Here is a 21,481-nt window from a genome sequence, read left to right as displayed (position 1 = left end):
AAGAATCATGTCCTACATGTTATTAAGGATTCCTTTCAGGACAGGAAACCAGCTTGCTACTGCATTGTTAATTCACTTTCCTGGCCAATGAAATGAGTTAGATGGCAGCTGCTGGCACGTGTAGTGGAAGTGTGTAGTAATAGGAAAAGTGGATGAAAGCTGCCACAGTAAATGAGAGAAGAAATTAAAAGATGGAACAGCGCCATGTGGACGGGAAAGAATTAAGCAGCAGATTTAGGGGGACAGGCACGACGATGCTACAGGAAAAGAGGAAACATCATGCTGTTAAGTTAGTTATGCCCATAAAATGAGGACTGAAGTGGCCTTCATTAGGACGCCTACGAGGGCAAGCAATGCCCATGGGAAGCAGGGATTGTAAAGCACGAGGAGTAACTGGCAATCACTTGAAACATACTTCTCACCATGTCAAGCCTATACTTTCCAGATCCCTCTTCCTTCTGAGCTTACCTATGCTTCTGAGTTAAAGTAATGGGGGGTATCTCTGTGATTCAGGCGAGCAACACAACAGCTCCATGCTACAGATTTATTCTGTCCCTATATCCAGGGAGAACTTTTGACACTGCAGGGCAACTGCAGACACAGCTTTCAGGCGTGTCAGTAATTCTCATGATAGAGAAATGAAAGGTGCATTGACACACAAAAAGTTAGATAGCATAAAGCTGCTAACCTTTTTCTTCGTTGTTTTATCAATGGACAAGGGGGAAGTTGTGCCAGGGGAGACTTGGGCTGGAGATTAGGAGAAATTTCTTTTCTGAAAGAGCAGTCAGGCATTGGAACAGGTTGCCCAGGGAGGTGCTGGAGTTACCATTCCTGGGGGCATTTAAGGCAAGGTTGGACGTGGTGCTTAGGGACATGGTTTAGTGGGTGATGGTGGTGGTAGGGGGATGGTTGGACCAGATGATCTCGGAGGGCTTTTCCAACCTTAATGATTCTGTGATCATTGGATGCTTCAGGCTACGTGCACGGATGTAAACGGAAGCACGGGTGTCCACGGGTGGATCTTGGCGCCCCGTCATTCATCTGCCATCAGCAGAGTCGGGTTTAGATCCTTAACTCTGTCGGCTGCCGACAGAAGCGCTCCTGCCCGCGACGAAACAGCCGCACACACAAACCCTGCAGCAGCCAGCTACACCCGACACAGGCCCGCCCGGGGATCCGCGCTGTGGCTTCGACGACGCTACGACGGCGCTCGGCGGTGCCCGGAAGGGCGGCGGGGAGCTGGGGGCGGCTGCGTGCTCCCCGAGGCGCGCTCCGCCGCCGCCGTGCCCCGCGGGCGGCCCCGCTACGTGCGGCCGCGGCCGCCGCTTCCCGGGGCCGCCGCCCCGCCCCCGGCCTACGTGAGCGCCGGCAGCCGCCGGGCCGCGGGCGGGGGGGAAGGGGGGCGTCCCCCGGGCCACGCGGCGGGGGGAGGCTGCGGAGGAAGGGGCCCGGCGCTGCCGGGGGCAGGAGTGCGGGCGCGGGCTGCGGTGCGGTGCGGTGCGGTGCGGTGCGGTGGGGTGGGGTGGTCCGGCTGGAGGGAGAGCTGCGGGACGTGCGGCGGGGTCCCGCTCGGGGGGCCCGGCAGGTCTGGGTTAGTGGGGCGGGGGGGTCGCTCGCACCCACAGGCTGGTGGGCCGGGACCGGCGTGGTGCAGGGGCTTGAAAGGGACGTGGGGAGGCGGGACGATGGGAAGAAGCCGAGAAACCCAGCTGGTGCAGCTCTGCGGAACAGACAGGGCGCAGATCGGGTCGCTTGGCACGGACACCGCGGCTGACTTCAGTCTGAGGAAGGACAAGAACCGAGTAAACTAACGGTGAAGTGTTTGCACAGAGATGATCAAGGTTTACACGGGCCACAAATACGGTTTCATTGGAAATTAGGAGATGTTTTTTTTCCTGGAGAGAGTGGTAGTCTGCAACAGCCTTGCTGTGGCAGTAGGAGGGGGCGCAACACTGATCACACAGCCAGCTAGAGCCCTGCCAGTGCATGTCAGAAATCACAGATATCTTTGCAGTGGCAAATATATATATGCATTTGAACTGGACTTAAGCGGGGTGTCCTTCCAGTCTTGCGTTCTTAGATGGGCCAGGAGTGTTTAGATACCACAGTGATAAATCATGCAAATAAGTAAGTACATAAATAGCAACGACATTTCTAATGTACTTACCCAGGGATCGCCAACGGCCATGCAAACGTGAATGCCAGCTACACATCCATCACCCAGGCAAAAAGATGGGCCAGTATTAGTAGCTTCACGTAGAGCCGGGCACACTGAAGTGCAGAGGCTGAGGATCTGGCACGGCTCCGTGCCAAGGGGTTTATTTTCAGTGACAGCAAAGCTCAAGGCTCCACTGGGGTCAACTAGCAGCAGACAAGCTCTGGAGCGCAAACGCCCCTGTAGAAAGCTTTCCTAGAGCAAGGAGCAAGAGCTCTGTACCTGCCTGCTGCTTAGTCCATCGCTGAAGACTGGAGGAGGGCCCAGCCAAAGCTGCTTGGGAGTGCTCGATGTTACACTGTAGTACAGGTTGTCTTTATAGCCTGGGCGTAATAGAAAATGACGGGAAGCAGCTATGTCACTCAGAGCAGCCTTGAAACAGCTCTGTATTTCACCTGAGGCCACCAGAATAATGGAAGAGTTCTCCCCCTGAGTGAAGGAACAGGATGACTGAAAAATAGGCCATGTGAAGAGGACGTGGCAGAACAGAAAGAAAGCCACAGTAACCCTAAATTCTCTTCTAACCACGGTGAATGCAAGTCTTCATTTACATTCAACCAGCAGCAAAGATGAAAAAAGTGTTACTTTGCATCAGACCGCATTTACTGTCCCATACTTCCCAGCTATTTGTCCACGCCCTCAGCACAAGCACAATTTACACCACTGTAAATATAGGCAGTGGAACAAAAACTCAGACACTTTTCTTTGATAAACTTTTCGCAGAAAAAAAAAAAAAAAGGCAAAACTGTGACCGCCTTTTAAGAATTTATCAAGGGAAAAGTGATGGTCTCTCTGTGTAGCCATGTTCCTCACAAGAAAAATCAGCTTTCAGAATGCTCGTCTGCAGTACGAGAAAAGATGAAGCCTGTCCCTGCTCTCCCACCTTCCTATCTGTTCCACACCCCGACCCTATAGACTCAGGCAAAGCTCAGACACATATGAATCTTCTTACCTAGAAACCATCACTCTTCCATCATATCTAAGTTCTGGGTTGAACACATTTGTATACAGCAAATAATGCAGCTTTCTATAATGTGTTCGTTGTTGTCTTCACTTTCCTTCTGCATTTCTTTCCATTCCTTTACATACACAGCTTCTTTCCTTAAGTATTAGAAGAGCCCAGCAGAGCCCCAGCACCTTAGCTTTCTAGCACTTCCAAAACCTTCAGCACTCTGCTTAGTGGTGAGCTGAACCAGACCTTTTTCTATGACGCCGAGTAACCTTTGGGGTTTTATCCCAGTTCTTTCATCGATTTGTGCACGGTTTGTACAAGTGAGTACCTTTGTCTCAGCTGTCCCCACCGCAGAAATAACAGCTCAGTTCTGTCTCATGATGAATTAGTGCCTCAAGTCACAAGAGGCCGTCAATCTACTGGAGAGCAAAGAATTCCCATGGGATGGTGTCTGCTTACATGCCGTTTTCTTACAGGTGAGCTACTGGGCAGCTTCACCTCCTAATTTTTGATACTGTCTATTTCTGATAGTTCCTATCTATGAACAGGTCTCTACAGTCAATCCTTTACCTGCAAAATGTAATGGAAGAACTGAAAAAGATAGCTTTCAGCAACCTTCTGCCCACCAGAAATACCAACACGGTTTCTCTTTGCTATCATTTTTCTTTTCTGTGAGCATTCATCATGTTGACACAGTGCATATGACCGAAAAAAATTCTGGGTGGACTCTGTACGGTTGATGTTGAGTCATTTACACCACCGCCAGCAACCACCAAGTGAAATGGTTGTGTAAACCTCCTCCTGGGACCTTTGTAAATGATGTCAAGTGAACTGGTGTTCAACAGCAGTGAGGCATCCTGTACTTTGTACTTTCTCATGTATTTTAGGCATATTGGCCTTTAAGGAATCAATGAACATTTTGGGTCAACTCAGGATATTCTGTGATTCTATGATAAGCATATACATTAGGCACATTCAGGCTTTTTGGTACATACAGTATAATTTTCCCATATTTCTAGGCAGTAATCATATTCGTATTTAGGGCTGTATCAAATAATTCCATAAGCTCGTGTGAGGTCAAAGCTTGTCTTAAATAACAGAATAGTAGGTACAAAAATCAGTTTATTTGGAATTTATGAATGTTGGATAAGGTTATAAAATTGCTATATCATGGAAAGGCTCAGGATATAATGAATCTGCAATTTGCTACCACAGCTGGTGTCACGTAACTCCCTGGAAACAGAAAAATCTAAGTGAGTCACTGACATGAACGGTTTTCCTTATAAATAGGACTGTCTTAGAAAATATGTATGGCTGCCATTGCACCCAGTGGTAAGAACTGGGGGTGAGTCACGGAAAAATCCCAGCAAAAGAGAAGGAACAAAGAGCAGGAAGTGGCTTTTGAAAACACGGATGTTAAGGGTTCAAAGGAGCACACTTTGACTGAGGGAAGTCTTTTGCTATTGTAGAGAACTGTAATAGAATTGCTAAGACTGATATGAGTGGGAATTGTCTGGGTGTGGAAGTACCAGAAGGGACACAAGGCAGGAAAAAGACTGGAGGAATGGCAAGTCTTGTTGGCATCTAGGTGAACAGGTCTTTTTTTTTTTTTTTTTGTGCAGCTTCTCAGGACACCCTTGTTGAGAGAACAAAGGGTGGTAAATCCTGATTCATCACAGAGCTGGGCCAGGATGGAGAGGTTCCTCAGTGCCAGCTCCAAAAGAATACAAAAAGGTGCATACAAAACCAGAAGATGATTACCCATCTGTAAAGAACACAGAGGTGAGGAAGACAGTCGCTGATGTCCTTGTCCTCTGCATCACTGCAAGGAATCCTGGCCAGGCTGCCTGAACACATGTTTTTGGTGCCCACGTGTTGGACAGACTACTTCAACACCTGCACACGCAGGGCTGTGCCTGGCTGCTCAGCAGGTTGCTTGGACACGTGCATCCTGGTGCTTGAGAGACTGGAAGCGTGAATGAATGATATCTGTTTGGTTTCAGGTTTTGATTTTACAATAAAATCACCTTCCTCTCCCATAGGATCTGGCATTGAGGTGCTACACTGTCAATAGAGGGTCGCAAAATTTCTACACTATTTCTGAAAATTTGGATCACGTGGCTTTATGGTTTGAAATGAGCTCCTGGTTTAAACGTTTGTGTGTGTGTTTGTTTGAGTTCATGAAGTGATTTATATTTAAATAGTTCAAAAGAGAAAGTTAGATCATTAATTGCATTTACAGGTACTGGTTTAGAGAACTCTTAAGCAATCCCCAGAGGTGATACCAAGTACTGTAGCTATCCAATAAGGTAATAAGAATGAACCCAATTCAAGTTGTTAAGCCTCTGTGGTTTTATTAAAGCTGAGAATGACCCATGGCCACCAAAATGCTGCAAAATACTGTTTGCTGAGATAATAGAGAGGGGTTCTCTGTGCCTTAAAGTGGTGACAGAAACTCTCTTATTCAAACACAGATCATCGATGTTGGTATTTCATTGTGGACATCGGAGTGAGTGTTGAAGGCAGTGCCCACCAAGTGAACATTTTGATTTTTTTTAGTACTACGTAAGAAATCCATATGTTAACAGAAACCAAAGAGACTGGTCTCACTCTTGGGTAAACATTCTATATGTGTGTATGTATATACACATACACATACATATATACATACCTTGTCTTCTTAATCTGTCATAAAATATGGTTGGTTATTACATTACAGTCTTCTGGCATTGAAATGGGGTTTAAAAAGAGAACTAACATAAATCATCTCAACCTTTCTATTTGCCTCTTGTTGTCTCTGCTGGATGTCAGATTTGTTGCAGTGGGTATTACACAGGCTTCAGAACTACAGCACATCGCAACTACAGCACCTCAGCTTGGCTCTTGCTTATTCCACTAGCTCCTTTAGTTGTCTATAGACAAGTCATCTACACCAAAGTTTCAAAATCACCCACCTAACACTGGCATCACACTGTCAGTAATTCTCTGCTACCTGTTTATGACCTTTAATCCGAAGTAACAAGCTCAAATTCAGCTTTGCCTAAGCAGAGCTCTGATGTTGGCAGAGAGCTCACTTTTGTGCTGCAGGAGGGCTCAGTTGCGTTATTCAATTGCACGCTCTTGTATCAGAGTATGTAAGAGAGAGCATGTATCACAGTAAAGGTCAGAAAATCTAAAAGTAGCTGTCCCCATTAAAGTAATTATTTTCCTGACACTCTTTTATAAGTTGCCACTGTTAAAGGCATCCCTACTTGGGTGCCAACATACAGACAGACCTTCCCAGGAGAAACATATACTCTTCAGAAGTCCGGGGACTAATCTGCGCCTCGGTTGCTGCCCAGAATGACAGCTCGTGCACCAGACCAGGATGACTCAGCACCTCTTGCTGCTTACAAACAGCAAACCCAATCCCAGCATGGAGTCTAAAACTGGTAGTTTTTTTCTGCAGTTGCATCAAAGCAGCAAACAATAACAAAGACCGGCTGCAGCATAAGAAAGCTAACAGACAGGGCTCTGAGGCTTCATTCCTTAAAATGCCAAAAACTCCTTTAAAAAGAACCTAATCAAGTAATTTAAACTGTGTCCAAATCTGTTCATTTGTACAACAGATCCTGATTCAAAGCTCATTTATCTCAAAACAGTAAAGTATCAGTATGTTCTGGATTCACTACAAATTTTTAAATGAAAGATAATGTCACTTTAACCAAATACTTTGTGCATGTGTGTGAGAGATGTTTATATGGGCTAAAAAATTTGAGCTCTTGTATGCAAAATTTCATAGAATCATAGAATCACAGAATGGTTTGGGTTGGAAGGGACCTTAAAGATCACCTAATTCCACCCCCCTGCCATGGGCAGGGACACCTCCCACCAGACCAGGCTGCTCAAAACCCCAGCCAGCCTGGCCTTGAACACCTCCAGGGATGGGGCATCCACAGCTCCAGCATACAGAGGAGATCGGGAGCACAGCTGGTATGCACTAAGCCTTGGATAGTCTCTGCTTCAGAAGACCTTAAGAAGCAGAGCACAAATTACTCTAGCCCTGAGGATGCTCTGGCTCACAGTAAGAGTTGTTGCGGCCCCTGCAGGACTCCCGGGTATGAATCCAAACGTAACTTCACATACTTTTGCTTCCCTGCCTGCAGTCGTTCCCCTCCTGCCTGAAGTGCAGGAACCAAGTAACTGAGCATCAGATCCATTAAATCCTTCTTCAGCACTAGGCTACGGAAGCCCAATTTATTTATTTTTTCCATCTTACAAATATATAAATCAAAACGGTCCTGCTGGCTGTTGAGGATTTTATTGCATATCACAGCCGCTAGTCATGTGATTCCATGAGTACACTTTCGTTTCAAGCTTTGAGCTCTCATACCTACTAAAACTCCAGAGCAAAACATGAAGCCCAGAAAACAGACGACAATTTGAAGATCTTTGAGGTTCTTACTTGCTTGGAAAAAAATAAAAATATATCAATATGAGTTTTAAGCCAGTCATCATTTTGAGATGAGTCATCTGAGCCATGATTTCTGAATATTTGGACTTAGCAAGGGTGAGGAAACTATTATTTTTGTAGCACTAAAGATGTTGTGGTCCTGAACACAGTTTGGGTGCATATACTGTTCTTCAAGAAGTATCCTTTGTAAGGGAAAGGAAGGAGAAACAAACAAAAACAAACACAGTGCAGTGGCAGCTGCCCCTTTTTAACTGTATTCTGTGGAATGTGTTATAACAATAGCGGTTATCACTGCAGACGTTGCAACAGTCTCACGGAGGCACTAAGTCTGAAGTCCTGTCTTTGTATCAGTTTGTCAGTCTATTTCTTTCTTTCATCTTTCATTTTAATATATATTCTTTACAATTCAGTTTGTGCTTTGCTCCCTTCTTCTGTCCCACTACCTCTGAACACTGCAGAGCCTCAGGACCGTACCAGAGAGATCACTTCTGTATGAAATAAAGTGGTTCAATAAATCTGGAGTCATAGCTGACCAAAAATATCCCGTTTCCTTTCTGTGGGTACATTCGCAGACTGCACTCTCAGCACATAACTTCTAAAATTTCTGTTCTTTACCTCAGCTTGCTCAAACTTCAGGGTAAGGGGACATTTCTTGACTATCACAGAAGTGCTCGTTGCACTGCGGTTTTTGATAAAGACAAAAATGGAGAAATTCCATAAATGCTGCCAAACAGACTGCTGCTACCGAAGGCACACATTGTGGTTAAAGCCACTGTTTTCTCGCTAGCTCTGTGTTATACTTTTAAGTACATGTTTTGTTCTTTTCTTCTTAATAACTGCTTAATCAGAAGGTCTGAAACAGTGACAATCCTGAATCAGAAGACTGGATAGTCTGTGAGAATTTCAGCAGATGCTAAGGAGACAAATGGTCAAACACTGCAGTGAAAATTTAAGTGGGGTGAGTGAGCGCACCACCTGCTTTCAAAATTTTTGCTAAGCAACTGGATCAGATAATTAGTTAATAACAAGCAGATGCAGATCTCATGACAATCGAAAATTCCTGAGAACAAGTACAGTTTTAGAAACCAGAGGCTTCCCAGTGTTACTGCTTTCCACCTTACCTATAAATATTCACTGGACATACCATCTGTGGATATCCCAAGAAACAGAGACGCCCTGGGACCCAGTTATAGACTGTCATTGATTTTCTTGTACTTTTCTCTGCCATGTCCCTTTCAAATGGTAGCAATTTTTCAAATGTAGCAGTTACCTGCTTCAATTTGCAAGGACAGAAATTTGGCTACTTACTTCATTGCCCTCAATCACTGCCAGACACTAATGTAAGAATTGGATGAGGACAAATGTCTTCTAGTTTAAAAATATCTGTTTTCTGATGAGACTGGTATTTCCTCTGAATATGCTATTTTTTGAATTTTTTAAAGGCTTCCAGAATTCCAAAAGCAAAAATCCTTGAATTGCAAATGGAACAAACAGAATTTTCCAAAAGAACCTATTCAAGAAATGTGCATTTTGGCTTTTCAAGATAGTATTTCCACCTCAGTCTAAGAATAATTGTAACAGATTTTGAAATGCCAGCATCAGTCACTTCCTCTGGTGATAAGGCATGGAGCAGGGAGTATGTGGAACACCATCTCCCACATAGTTAACATTTCTTTTCCAGGGATTAGAGAATGCACAGCTGAAGCCTACTGTGATGTGTAAAAAGGGAGTTGATAATTATTAGTACTGCCTGAGGAAACTCCTGACTTGACAAAGACTGCTTGCATAATCCTATTGGTACCATTTTGGTTATTTTTGGACCCTAGTCCTTGACCTCAGCACCGTTCTTTTCCTCACTGGTTGACTTCAATGAAGTTCATCTGTGAGGCGCCTGTAAAGCATGGAGTCCATGCAATGAATGCATCTGCCAGGGCCAGTTTTGGGTGCAGAGCTTTGGGAGCTGCAAACAATCTTCAAGCAGTGCAGTGACTGGCTGTGTTGGCCAGTGTAGCGTAGAAGACAAAGACTGGTTTGATTATTTACACCCAACCAGAGCAGAAGCATTTTGTATGGTGCCTCAGGGACACAAGGAGATACAAGTTAGTGGTTTATTTATGTGATACGATGTGCACAGTACATACTGGAAGTAACACCACTGGAGTTGTAACTAACAAGCAATGTTCTGATGCATTATCAACCTATGTATACTTATAAACTAGAAACATAGATGCCTTTTCGTTTACTGACATTTCTCTTTGGCCACCCTTGACAGTTGTATTAGGATCAGGGCCTAGGAATCTGCATGTTTCCCTGTCAGTGGGAAAATCTGCTTATATACATACAAAGCCAGCTGCCTTTCATGAAATTTTGCAAACCCCAATTTGTAATTTGTATAGCTGGAGTTATGCAAGTTGCTAGCACAGCTTTGGTGTGTTGCTTCGTGATATTCACCTTGCTTCTCATGGTCTTTCAGTTCAGAATGGGGAACAGTGCAAACATGACAGCAAAAGGAAATAGTGTGAGCAAAACTGCCTAGGTTTTTGGAGGAACCCACTGCAAACACTGGGAGGATAATGACTTTTCTGTCCTTTGGTGTGATTAAGCACATAAACACTCCGGGTTAAAGAGCACATTAGTAACTCAGATGTTCTGGTATTTGAAGCTGTGGGATATATGTCAGTTTAAATCCAGATAGCCAGGGATAAATATCAAGGCTTATTTTAATACAGAAGCCACACAGGATTAAAGGAAATACTTGCTTTTCTTCTCATACAGAGAGGGTGAAAATAACTCGTGGAGACCTCAGATTTATGTATTATTTAAGTCCGGTTCTGATGCTGCTAAGTAGAGCCTTGTGGTGGCTGTCTGCATAAAGGTGACCTTAACCTAGAGGGAGTACCCCAAGGTGTTTAATCTCGCCACTGCTAAGACATGTGAGAGAACTGAAAGCGATTCTAAGAACAGATTTATAGCACCAGCAAGAACCTGATTAAATTCTCCAATAATTCTCCAACGTTTCCTGGCAAAACCCTCAATCCAAATATTTTATGTAAGTATTTCTTAAGCTCCAGTATTATGTTTTATAAAAGGTATTTGTATTATTTAAACGTCTTCCACAAGGCTGTTTAAATCTTTCTTCTAACCTAACCCCTTTAATCAAGGTGTTTTTTTTTCTTTTTAATTAAAACTTTACATTGGGATTACACACTTCAATGCATATTTGACATCCTAAATCACTGTCTTTCTACAGTACTCCTGAGTATGAACCAGACTGCAGGAGACTGGCATGCTGGAGTTGTTGCTGGAGCCCGCACACCAGCAGATGTACGCAAACTCCACTACTTCACAGTGGCTGCTTCTACAACAGTGTAGGTTAAACTCCCATGAAGGTCAATAGCACCACTGTTATTAGCAAGACAAAATCTTTGCCTCAGATAGTCTGGATTCAACAATATCAATTATGATACTCTAGGATGACTTCTTCCAAAGGACTGACCAAATAAAGTAACCCAGGAATTCCTATTTAAAGCCCATGGCTCTCCTTTGAAATAGAGTTAAACTTCAAGGAAGACATCCTCTTTTGACAGGGACTATGAACTGCAGGGGATCCAGTACCCCCAATAGCTAACTATTCTTCACTGCCAAAAACACGCAGCTACAGCCTCAACTACAGCAAGACTTTCAGATACCCATGAAAGGCTACAACTATCACTTTTATTTTTTGGAGTCTTCCTCCCCACCTGACCGTGGGGTTTACTGCCAGTCTATTGCCTACACAAAGACAGGCTCCTCGTAATTTTTTTTTTCACCCCTTAGACAGATTATATTTTGACCAGCAATGACACTGAATCTGGGAGTTCTGGGACTGAGGGAGCAGAAAGAGTGCATTCGTGGCTGTGAACAGCAACGCCCTGCATTCAAGCTACCTTTCCAGTTAGCACTGCCCTCTGCTTTTGTGGATCAAGAACACCCAAGGTCTGCAGGGAAGCAAGCAGGAAGACTCCACATATGTTCTATCCCCAACCTTCTGCATCAGCAGAGAAAACGGTCACAGGCTAGTTCCTAACAGAGGCAAGAGCGCAGGTTCAGAGCACTGCTGCAGTTCTGCGGGACAGAAAAATGCCACACCTAATATTCATTGAGGCACTTCAATGATTTAGTTAAAAATACAGCATGACACTGCTCAAGCACAGTGCAGCTATCTGTGTATGTGCATGTTCTGTGCTAGTAGGGGGAGCTCCATCAGGGTAAGCAGGATTTGAATGGACACGCAGTTAAACCAGTGCAACATCAGCCTTCTAATGAAACTGGTACATTTCCACTGGTTTTGAGATCACACTGCCTTGTCTGCATCCTCATTTACACCTGCTTGAAAAGGGTATCTACCGAATCAGCAGCAGGGATACTTAGCAGACAAAAAATTAACAAGGAGACTCTGCAAAATCAAGGTTAACCTGACTAATGCTTTAGTGCCTTTCCTGGTAAGTTTCTTTTTTTTTTTTTAAAAAAAAAAAAAAAGGAAATGGCAGGGACTATAGGTCAGTGTGATTCATCTCAGACTCCGAGTATAGGGGTAATTGCTTTTGTGGCATGTTTCTGTTTCCATCCAGGTTTCCTAGCTAAGCAAATTCTCTGTGTAAATAATCTCATCAAATGACACAGGGCCAAATGCTAGTCCAGCCTGTACTCTGTATGCAGGATGCCAGCAGTTCTAGGACACTGTATCTGTGGATCCCTGTGAGATAGAAATCCTGAGAGAGAGCCCACATGACTACCACCATCTGACTAAGCACTGTGAAGGTCCTTGCTGTTTCCTCCAGTGTAACAGCACTGGAGTGACCCTTGGAGTCCAGGGTACCCTGGAGTCAGGCCTGCCAGAACAGTTGACTCCTACCCAGCTCAGCAAGCTACAGCTCCCAAGAGGTGTCAGCCTGAAAGAGACAGACACCACTCAGAGGACGCAGTATTTCCTGGATTCACCCCTTGAAACACAAAAGGGATTTTGCTTCATCTGGGACACACCCCTACAGCGCGTAGGCTCTGCAATTGCTCTGGGGTTCTCTATTATGAGAAGCGTCAAGCTATGGAAAGCAGAAGGCAGGAGGGGGATGAAAATGGGCATCTATTTCATTCCTTCTGTCAGATCTCCTGCCAAACATGCTATGCCTGAAAAATCTAATTCCTGTTCTTTACTCGTTCAGGATCTCCCACCTGTGGCACAGGCATGGAAGAGTGTATGTTCCACAGACAGTTAGCTGTGAATAAGCAGGGATCATATTTATCTGAGTACTCTACCTCCTGAGCAACCCCAATAGCCTGTCCCTGGTGGAGTTTAAGTACTTGTCTCCTGTCCCTCTTTATCGTCAGGAACAGGTGGTCCAGCACACCTGTAGGTTTGGAAGTAAAGAGAGGCCACAGTGTCACTCATGGACATACGACCAGAGCTTGAATCTGTCACAGTCCACTTGTCAACTATATTCTGATACCTAAAGGAAACATTATCCTATGCTTCATAAGAAGAAGCTTATTTGCTCAGGATTTTTATATGAGGGATGACTGAAATGCTGTCTGCTTTTGTTATTCCGCAAGGCAGGAAATCTGCAGTCTATCACTGAAATTATAGCAAGCCCCACATTTGCTGTGTATATGTTATGTAAGAGTTACTATTCCGGGCTGTGCTAAATTTAAAAGAGAAATCTATCAGGGACTCCTACCAGCAACTTGGGCATTTAGATATTCAGGAGGATCTCCTGCTTTGATTAGGCATATTGTGAGTAGAAAAGCAGAGTTTAGCAGCTTAATTTAATTCCAGGTTCAAGTCAAAAGAGAAAATTGCAAAGCCCTAGACAAATTGCCTATGATACTGTCATCTGATCTACTCCCTGAATAAAATTTCATTTACAGCAAGACATAACACTTACAAGGGTGCATATCCTGAAACCCTTGTATAATAAATTAAGTTTTCCTCCTTGATGGCTGTAGAAGGTCAGGTGTGTAGTCAAATAAAAACAAAGGTGGTCTATACTCAAGCCACGTGGCCTAGCTTGTAAAAATGAGCTTTTGTCACTCCTGAATGTCCATGGCTTAAGTGGGGCTCACACAGAGGCCTTGGACCGCTTTACCTCATTAAAATTGATTTCTGAATAGTGTCAAGTGAAAACAGCAAAGTATGCATTAGGTTGTTTGATGCTTTCACCCCAGCATCATTATAATAAATAATAGCAATTATTTGATAACTAGTTAATTTAACAGTACTAACAGGAAAAAAAAAAAAAGCTGAACACTAAGAGGCAGATTTCCAAATGTTTAGAGGCACTTAAATGTACAGCATATAGCCACTGAAATGTAGATGTTCATGTTCATAACATTGTGAATACAGAGTACTTCTCTGAAAACCTTTCATCCAATGAAATGAGACATTTGAAGTCTAAATAACACTTATTAAAAGGTTTTAGTGAGAAGATGGATAAAGGGAGACTACCTAAGGGAAGACAGGTGACAAACCTGAAAGTGACTGTTGCTACTTTATTATTTACCCCTACACCAGGCTCATCTCATCTTTCAGTTCAAATCCAGCTTTGGAAAGTACGTAAGCCCTCAAAAGGTGTGTGAACTTTCTCTGCAGTGTTTATCTGAGCCACTTGTCTGTTGGTTCTGTCTGGCAGCAGGGGAGACCAGTTCAAAACTGGGGATAAATGGGCTTTCTCCACCAGTTTCTGAGTGAGAGCACCATCACCACCTTTTTAAGTGAAACTGGTCAGTAGGCTGTTTTCCCAAATGCTTACTTGCAATTCAGTTTTTACGAGAAAACACATTATCGCAAGCCAGGCAACAGGTGAAAATATGTACCAGAGAATATTAATTATTGGTGAAATGTGGAAACTGTATTTTCAGCCTTGTTCACATAAAAGGAGTTAGGTGTAGGCTCACCCCGAACAGGAATAATGCTTATTTAACACCACAATATTTTTACCTGTTCAGCAGCTAGTGAGGGGCAGTCCTGTGCTGCTGATGTGGTTTCCACTGCAAAGGTCCTTCCTGATATTCTGGGACGGAGCTGGGGCTCAGGAAGACACCCACAAACCCCACTGCTGGGGATTTGGTGGAGCTGCCACCTCTGTTGGGCTGGCAGCTCTCCTCACTGCTGCAGTGTGTGCAGCGGCATGCGCCCATGTGGCGCACACCAAGGGCAGAGGCTTCAGAGGGGGGCTGCTGTCGCAGTTGTTCCCTCACTTTCTGCACCGAGAAGCACTTTGAAATGTTTTTTACTTCTTTTCACAACAGAGAGGGCAATGGTCTCAGCAGCCAGCCCAGTTTCCAGAGCCTGGCCGCGGCACAGCCCGTCCTGGCACCAGCCCACAGACACCACAAGATGGCGCCGTGCCCGGCTCTACGGCTCCAAGATGGCGGCTGCGCCTGAGGCGGGTGGTGGACAGTGAAGCTGGGGTTATCCCCTACAGTATGGATGAACATCTTCACTTTTAGACTGGCAGGCTTCCCCTCTGCCGTTGAAAGGCTTCCTGACTGAAAGTGCTAGCTGAGAGTGTCTCAGAGCCGTCGATATGAAAGCCTGGGCAGGGGTGGGACAGGAGGTAGTGACATAGCCATGGATTACTGATGCATAGTCACAGCAACTGCTTTCAGATCCCCAGGAAAATATCGAGGCCGAACATAAGGCATGGGGAACTGCCACAACAATGGAGGAAGATGGGCTTAACAGGCTGTAAAGACCGGAGGGAGGCTGGAGCAGCGTGCATGCCTCAGGAGGTCAGCATAGGCCCCTTTCTCTGCCCACACCCCATGGCCTCCAACCTGGTTTTCGCCAGGGCCTTGCCAGTAGCACCTGTCAGTCGAACACTCTACACAGAAAAAGACAAGAAACTAGCTGGTTTTCTGCCCTGGAAGCTTAGAAAGGAAAAAAGGACCCCCAAAAGCAAAACCAAAATACTCCTCTGATCTCCTGCAGCATCGCAGAGACAGAACCCTCAGAGGTGGTCTCAAGACCTCAGGAGGGAAGGTAAGAATCATATGAAGGTCTTCAGCAAAGTCATTTAACAGGTCAGCATCAAAGCAGGGCACAAGCAACAGGCCAACAAGCTGCTGGCTCTTTCAGGAACATTAACACTATAGCTGTGATAATTAAAATAATGGTTACCACATCTAGTCAGACCTTTTCAAGCAAAGGCTTTCCTGGATCTGAAACCAAAACACAACTGAAACTCATTTTATCAAAAGCAGAGAAATTCCATCCTGGTCCAATACACTGTCAACATTAAGAAGAAATGAATCTTACTGATCTGAAGTATTACTACTGCAGTTGGTAGATTAGAATAACTGTGACATGTTTCAATTCAAAGAGAAGATAAGCAACATAATGCAAAAGAAAAGAGGGCTAGAGAGGAGTAACTGTACAGAAAAATCTTTTTGTCTATTTAACCACATTGAAGCCGTACTGAAAAGTTTCAGGTCTGTTTTCTAGGAATAGTTGTAAGTTGGAGATTTATTAGTGAGAAAACTCTAAAAAATGCAAAAATCTCTGCACTTTTAAAACACTTTCCATTGGGATAACTCAGCAAGAAATTACTATTGTCATTTCATGCATGGCGTAACATGTCAGGAGGTCAGCATGAAAGCTGGGATTTTAATTTAACTTTTAGAACTTTTAACTTTCAGGCAGCCCCAGCTTTGGTTCCTGTGTAACAGTGCTATGATAGAAAATTATCCCTATAGGGCTGATTACATCTATGTAAATTTCCAGGGTGGGTTGCCCTTCATGCTGAGTGGTGTTCAGCTGTCTAGAGAGCATCTTGTTTCTTCCTTCAAGAACCCTTTTGGGACTTGCATGATCCAAAGTCTACACAAAATGGAATGGGCAGGTTTATGGGGACACTGAGTACCCCTGGAAAATCCCCAGTAAATGAAACGCCATTCCAGGCTGTTCCATTATTCTGGCAAGTCCTTAGCCCCTAGGACTCCTGTAAAAAAGTCAGAAGCTCTGACATGCCTCCTGCAAAATCATCTTGCCAGAGCATCCAGAGCCGCTTCTTGGGCAGAGGCAAGGCAGAGACAACCTCCTTATTGCTGCAGTATCCTCCCACAGATCCCTGGAGGACATCTGAGCTTGCAGCAGCCTCATTGTTTGTGTGGTAATCCTGTGAACAGATCATTGAGGCATTTCTTCCCTCTATGGCCCCTCCTGCAGATTTTTCATTGGGAAGTGATGATCTAAGCTCATGTGACTCATGATTCAATATTTTTACCCTAACAGCAACTGTAGTGTGCTTCCCAAGAGGATAAAAGAGTTTTGCGTAATTGCCACTGTTGAGAAGCTGCTTAATAGTCCGTACGTAGTATATCTGTGGGTCCAAATTCAGGTTTCTCCTTTAAGTAATTCACAAACTAGCCTTCTGTAAATGCCTTTTGCTTATTCAAGTGCTAGCGCTGCCCTCATCACTGGGGGAGGAGGGGAGAAAGCAGAAATATGAGGTCATGTTCTAGTCACATGGCTGCTGCAGCATCTGTCAACTGTGATACAATTACTAACCCATAACTGTGCATTTCTGACATTCAAACCTGCTCAGTGAAGTCTCTCCTCCTCCTCTGGTGCCTGAGCTCTTTCTGTACTTAGGGATCATCTTAAAAGTTGTCTAAACAAACCAGTACCATGAATCACAAAGCATACATTTTGGCGGTCGTTTATTATATATTGCAATATACCAGGAAAATCACATTCTGAGAATTTGGTTAATTAAATCCTTTCCCTGTTGAAAGCTTCAGGGCAGTCTCCTGGGTGGGACTGCTTGGAGTGGTGAATTTAACCTCTGCTTCGGGAGAGCTCTGAGCCTGCTAGGCTGAGCAGGAGTAAATGCAGTCTCCTTCCTAGAGGAACTGGGATTTGAGACTTTTATTCCAAATTATCTGGCTGAATAATTCTCACCTTAGCTGCAGTGTGGCTTCATAGGTGGATATCATTGGACAGAGTAATATTTTTTTTCATTGACTATTTTACGATGACAAGAATAGCCAGATCTGCTGCAGGTTTTGTCAGGAGGTACAGCAGCACACCGGTGTTTTCTATCACTTGCAGCCTCCTTTTTGTATCACAGACTCAAAAGCAATGCAAGCACAGCGTGAACAGATTCCCATCCTTTGAGTTTCCATTTAACATGTTTATAAAAAGTAAGGGAAGATTCCTATATTGTGAGCTATGGCAGAGAAGAATATGTGTTTACCAGGAAACCCCCTAATTATTAGAATCTTACATATATTTCACTGCTTAGGGTCCAACAATATCCTATTGGTTCCAAGTGCCGTATTCACCAGAAATGCATGAATCAGTATGTATAAGTTCCTGTACGACACAGAGCAATCGCCATACAAAGCATTAGCCAAATGCAGAATTTTAAAGTAAAATACAAAAACATTTGCGCTACTCCAAAGTTCAGTGAGATTGACATTGTATCATCAACAGGGTGCAAGAGCTGATGCTCAGGGAATGTTTCTCCCTGTAGAGTGTTTCTTCTCCTAGAACTTTATGGCAGCTTTTGGCAAACAAAGTTTAGCAGTTTACTGAGTCGAAAGTTGCATTTGGACAATTGTACTTAATAGCTAAGGATGGGACCACCCTCCACAAATCTTTTCAACCTTTTAAAGCCCATTTATCTTTTTGCTGCCACAACAACTGATGGCTGTGAGTTCCGCAACAGTAGTACACAGTGCTAAAGCAATTGTTTTCTGCTCATTTAAAACCTGCTGCCTGATAATTTCTTTACATTCCAGTTCACATCAGTTCACATCTATCTCATATATTAAGCAACATAAAACTATTAGTTACATTTTAGGAATTGCAAGCTGATACATATACTTACAGTCTTCACACTCAGCAAAGAGTCAGAGAGAAAAGTAATCGAGATGTAGAACTGATGGAAAGGACTAGGATCTTTGCCTGCAGCATTTAAGCTGTCTCTGACATTGGTATTGGTGTTGTGAGAGAACAGCTGTGTTTTGTATCTACCTCACAATACCAGCCACATACCCCCAGTGGACTGAAGAAATCCAGTAAAAGGGGAACGCAAAATCTCTAAAGCTCTTCTAGGTGTTGATTCAAAGGAGTGAACAACAGAGAGAAAAAAAAAAAAAGGCACCAATTCCCTCTCAAGGCTTTGAATCCCTTCTGCTTCTGCAAGCCCAGTGGAGATAAAGATGCTCAGCCCTAAACTCCTTCCCATATTCTCTAGTTTGAAGGAAGGAAGATGCTTATGCAGGTAGCAGTGAGCTGAGAGTTAGGACAGGCTATTAGTCACAAGTAGATGAACATACTGAAGTGCCTGGAGGATGTGTTGGGCAGTAATGGTTCTGGATGGCAATTGCACTCGCTGGGAAATGTGTGATCCCTGAGTAATTGTTACAGGGCCTACAAAAACTGGCAGAGGCTAATTGATTAAGATAATATATAAGGGAAAGGTTTCTCTGAATGCTGCCAAGGGAGGATTTGAACAGGCCTTGAATACAATTTGCCAGCAAAACCCTTAGTGACTAGCGCAGCCCTGATACCGGTATCAACAGCAGCTAGAATGAGACCATCCTTTACAAAGCCAAATTTGAATCAGATGAAGCCTCATCCAATACCTGAGTGTTTTAATTAGAAAACGTGGTATACGTGTGATGTTTGCAACCAGCAGTGGACAGGAATTACATCACATTGCTTGGCAGAAACTGGAAGTACCTGCCTGCAGGCACTTGCTGTACAAGAGAATTCAGGAAAAAATGATAGCAGAAGATGAGGAGGGCTTTCATACTCGTGGCTATGCTGCCTGTGGCGTGTGTGAAATGAAGCATGCAAGCTGAAGTCACTTTCTAATGAATTAAGAAGTGGTGTCAGGCCCATCTTCTCACTTTGGCCTGTAAGTGCCATTCAGGCTGCAGGCTGCGAGTTCTCACTGTGTCGGCTCTAACAGTTCGGTGTGTGCTCTTCTGTCCTCCGTTCTCGTCCTTGTTGCTTCAGTCTTTTCTCTTGCTTTCTGCATCCCTGTAACAGCTAGGTTTTACTCAGACTGAAATCTCCACGAAGAAGGCAGCACCTTACTATAGACCAAAATACAACAGAGCCTCCAGCTGCAGCAAAGTCTCCAAGAGTTGCTTTGCTATGAATGCATTTGTTTGTGTATGTCTACTTCTCCATTTATAAATAAGATGTACAATGAGAGAGATTTCCAGATGCAAGAAATTCTCTGAGAGCTTCCTTAATAGAAAAAGCATACGATGCTTGAAAGAGCATAGTAACAAGTTGGCACTGCATCTAAGCCTTTTATAACAGTTTAATTCACACCCTCTCTCCAAATGTAAATTAATCCAGACTGGGAAATGTTGGAAATCTGAAGCAATGTATGTAATTTAGTACTAGTCTTGGGGTGGGGAAGGAAGCATAATAGAAACTATCCTCTCAAACCCTTGTGAGAGCATTACGGCACTTTTTTTCAACCCTTCTAGTCTTGAGGGTAACCATGCCACTAACCCCAAACACTTGAAATGAAGAATCAGACCCCAAAATTCAATCCTCAGACCTGCTGAAAGTTCTTCTAGTGCTTGAAGCTTTACAGTTCCCATCTCCACCTTTTCTTCACAGTCACGAGGGCAGAAATTTTAATGAAACCGAAGTAAGGTGGGACTCATGGAATTACAACTCCACAGCATAGATTTTGGGGAAGAATAAACCTCTATAGATTCTTAATACAAACAATATGATAGAAGAATATAATTCTGGAAAAAAAAAAAAAAGAGCTTACTGTGCATGTATAGGAATAACATACACATACAGACCCAGTCAGGTTTGGAAATGCTTTGTTCAATTTGCAGTCTAGCGTGTCTGCAATTTTTTGAACCAAGTTTTCCCCTGTAGTGATGGCTCTTTAAAAACCAGGCCATATCCCACTAAAATGTTCTCAGGCATACCCTAGCAGAGCACAAAGGCTGGCTTCCTGCAGGCAGTCAGACAGGTGGCAGGGCACTTACACAAAAGCTGTCATTAGCATGAACACTCCTTTTCTGGTTCTGCTAGTGCCTTCTACATTTAACTCTTTTCCATCCCTTTTCTTGAAAGTATCACTGGATCAGGCCCCTAACCTAGGATTTGCCTGGGAGGCAAGTACATATTTGTACAGATGATGCAAATGAGGTTGAAGGTGTTTGGGTTACTACAGATTGCCGTTCAAGGAATGTGCAATGTAGCAAAGGACTGATTCACTGTGCCTGCAAAAGAAGTAAATTAATGATGATAGCAGTAATTCTTCCATCCTTTTGTTAATGCAACACCATTGCTCATAAATTCACAAAATTGACTTCCACATATCTATGCCACGTGCAGTTCTACCGACATAAAGAAAATGAGTTTTTTAACTCAAAGTTGTCTGTGATTTTGGAGTACTTCATAAGATCACTTATAATTATGCAATGTTACTATGTTAGGCGTAGGGTGGCTTATTTTTCTTTTCTCTGATGCCTTTACTGGGTGGACTGTTATGTCTGCAAACGTTCGTGTCCTTAAGTTCCTGTCTGTCTCTTTGGGTTTCTCGTGGTCAGTAAGACACTACAGATCCACACACAAGGAAGCAGCAACTTCTGTATCTTTTCCAGCTAAACGGCAGCACACACAGTACAGTTCCTCTGTCTGACAACATTAAGTAGTTTTCTACTGTTTTCTCGGTTTGCATGAAGCAAGATGACCAGTAAGGGAACTGCGATTTGTCTGGAGCCAGCGGACAAATCTAAAACAACTCACCAAGCTTGAAATTCAGAAGATTTACAGCCATTATTCCTGGCATTTTGGCAGTCACTCTAGCAAATGAATGATCATATTACTTAT

The 21,481-nt window shown here is 43.8% G+C and overlaps 1 protein-coding gene across 8 annotated transcripts in view; it reads right to left on the bottom strand.

Annotated features, from left to right (window-relative positions):
- TMEM247 (transmembrane protein 247) overlaps positions 1–21,481 on the bottom strand; it is a 52,557-nt gene that overhangs the window by 25,771 nt on the left and 5,305 nt on the right. For 3 of the 8 annotated variants that reach the window (XM_035563225.2, XM_050709669.1, XM_035563246.2), the window contains exon 1: positions 2,168–2,874. The exons of 1 other annotated variant lie outside the window; for it this stretch is intronic. Coding sequence is in view for 1 of the 7 variants with exons in the window: in XM_035563246.2 (XP_035419139.1) it covers positions 2,168–2,188 (21 nt within the window). In the remaining 6 variants the exon portion in view is untranslated. Of the gene's footprint in view, positions 1–2,167; positions 2,875–3,495; positions 3,640–3,737; positions 3,774–21,481 lie in introns of those variants that run through there. 4 more of the 8 variants (XM_035563253.2, XM_035563263.2, XM_035563236.2 and 1 more) reach the window with 4 other exon arrangements.

This window comes from Cygnus atratus, chromosome 3, assembly GCF_013377495.2.
Source record: "Cygnus atratus isolate AKBS03 ecotype Queensland, Australia chromosome 3, CAtr_DNAZoo_HiC_assembly, whole genome shotgun sequence".
NCBI classification, from domain to species: domain Eukaryota; kingdom Metazoa; phylum Chordata; class Aves; order Anseriformes; family Anatidae; genus Cygnus; species Cygnus atratus.
Note: the sequence above shows the minus strand (reverse complement) of the source record. Positions and strands in the feature narration are given on the sequence as shown.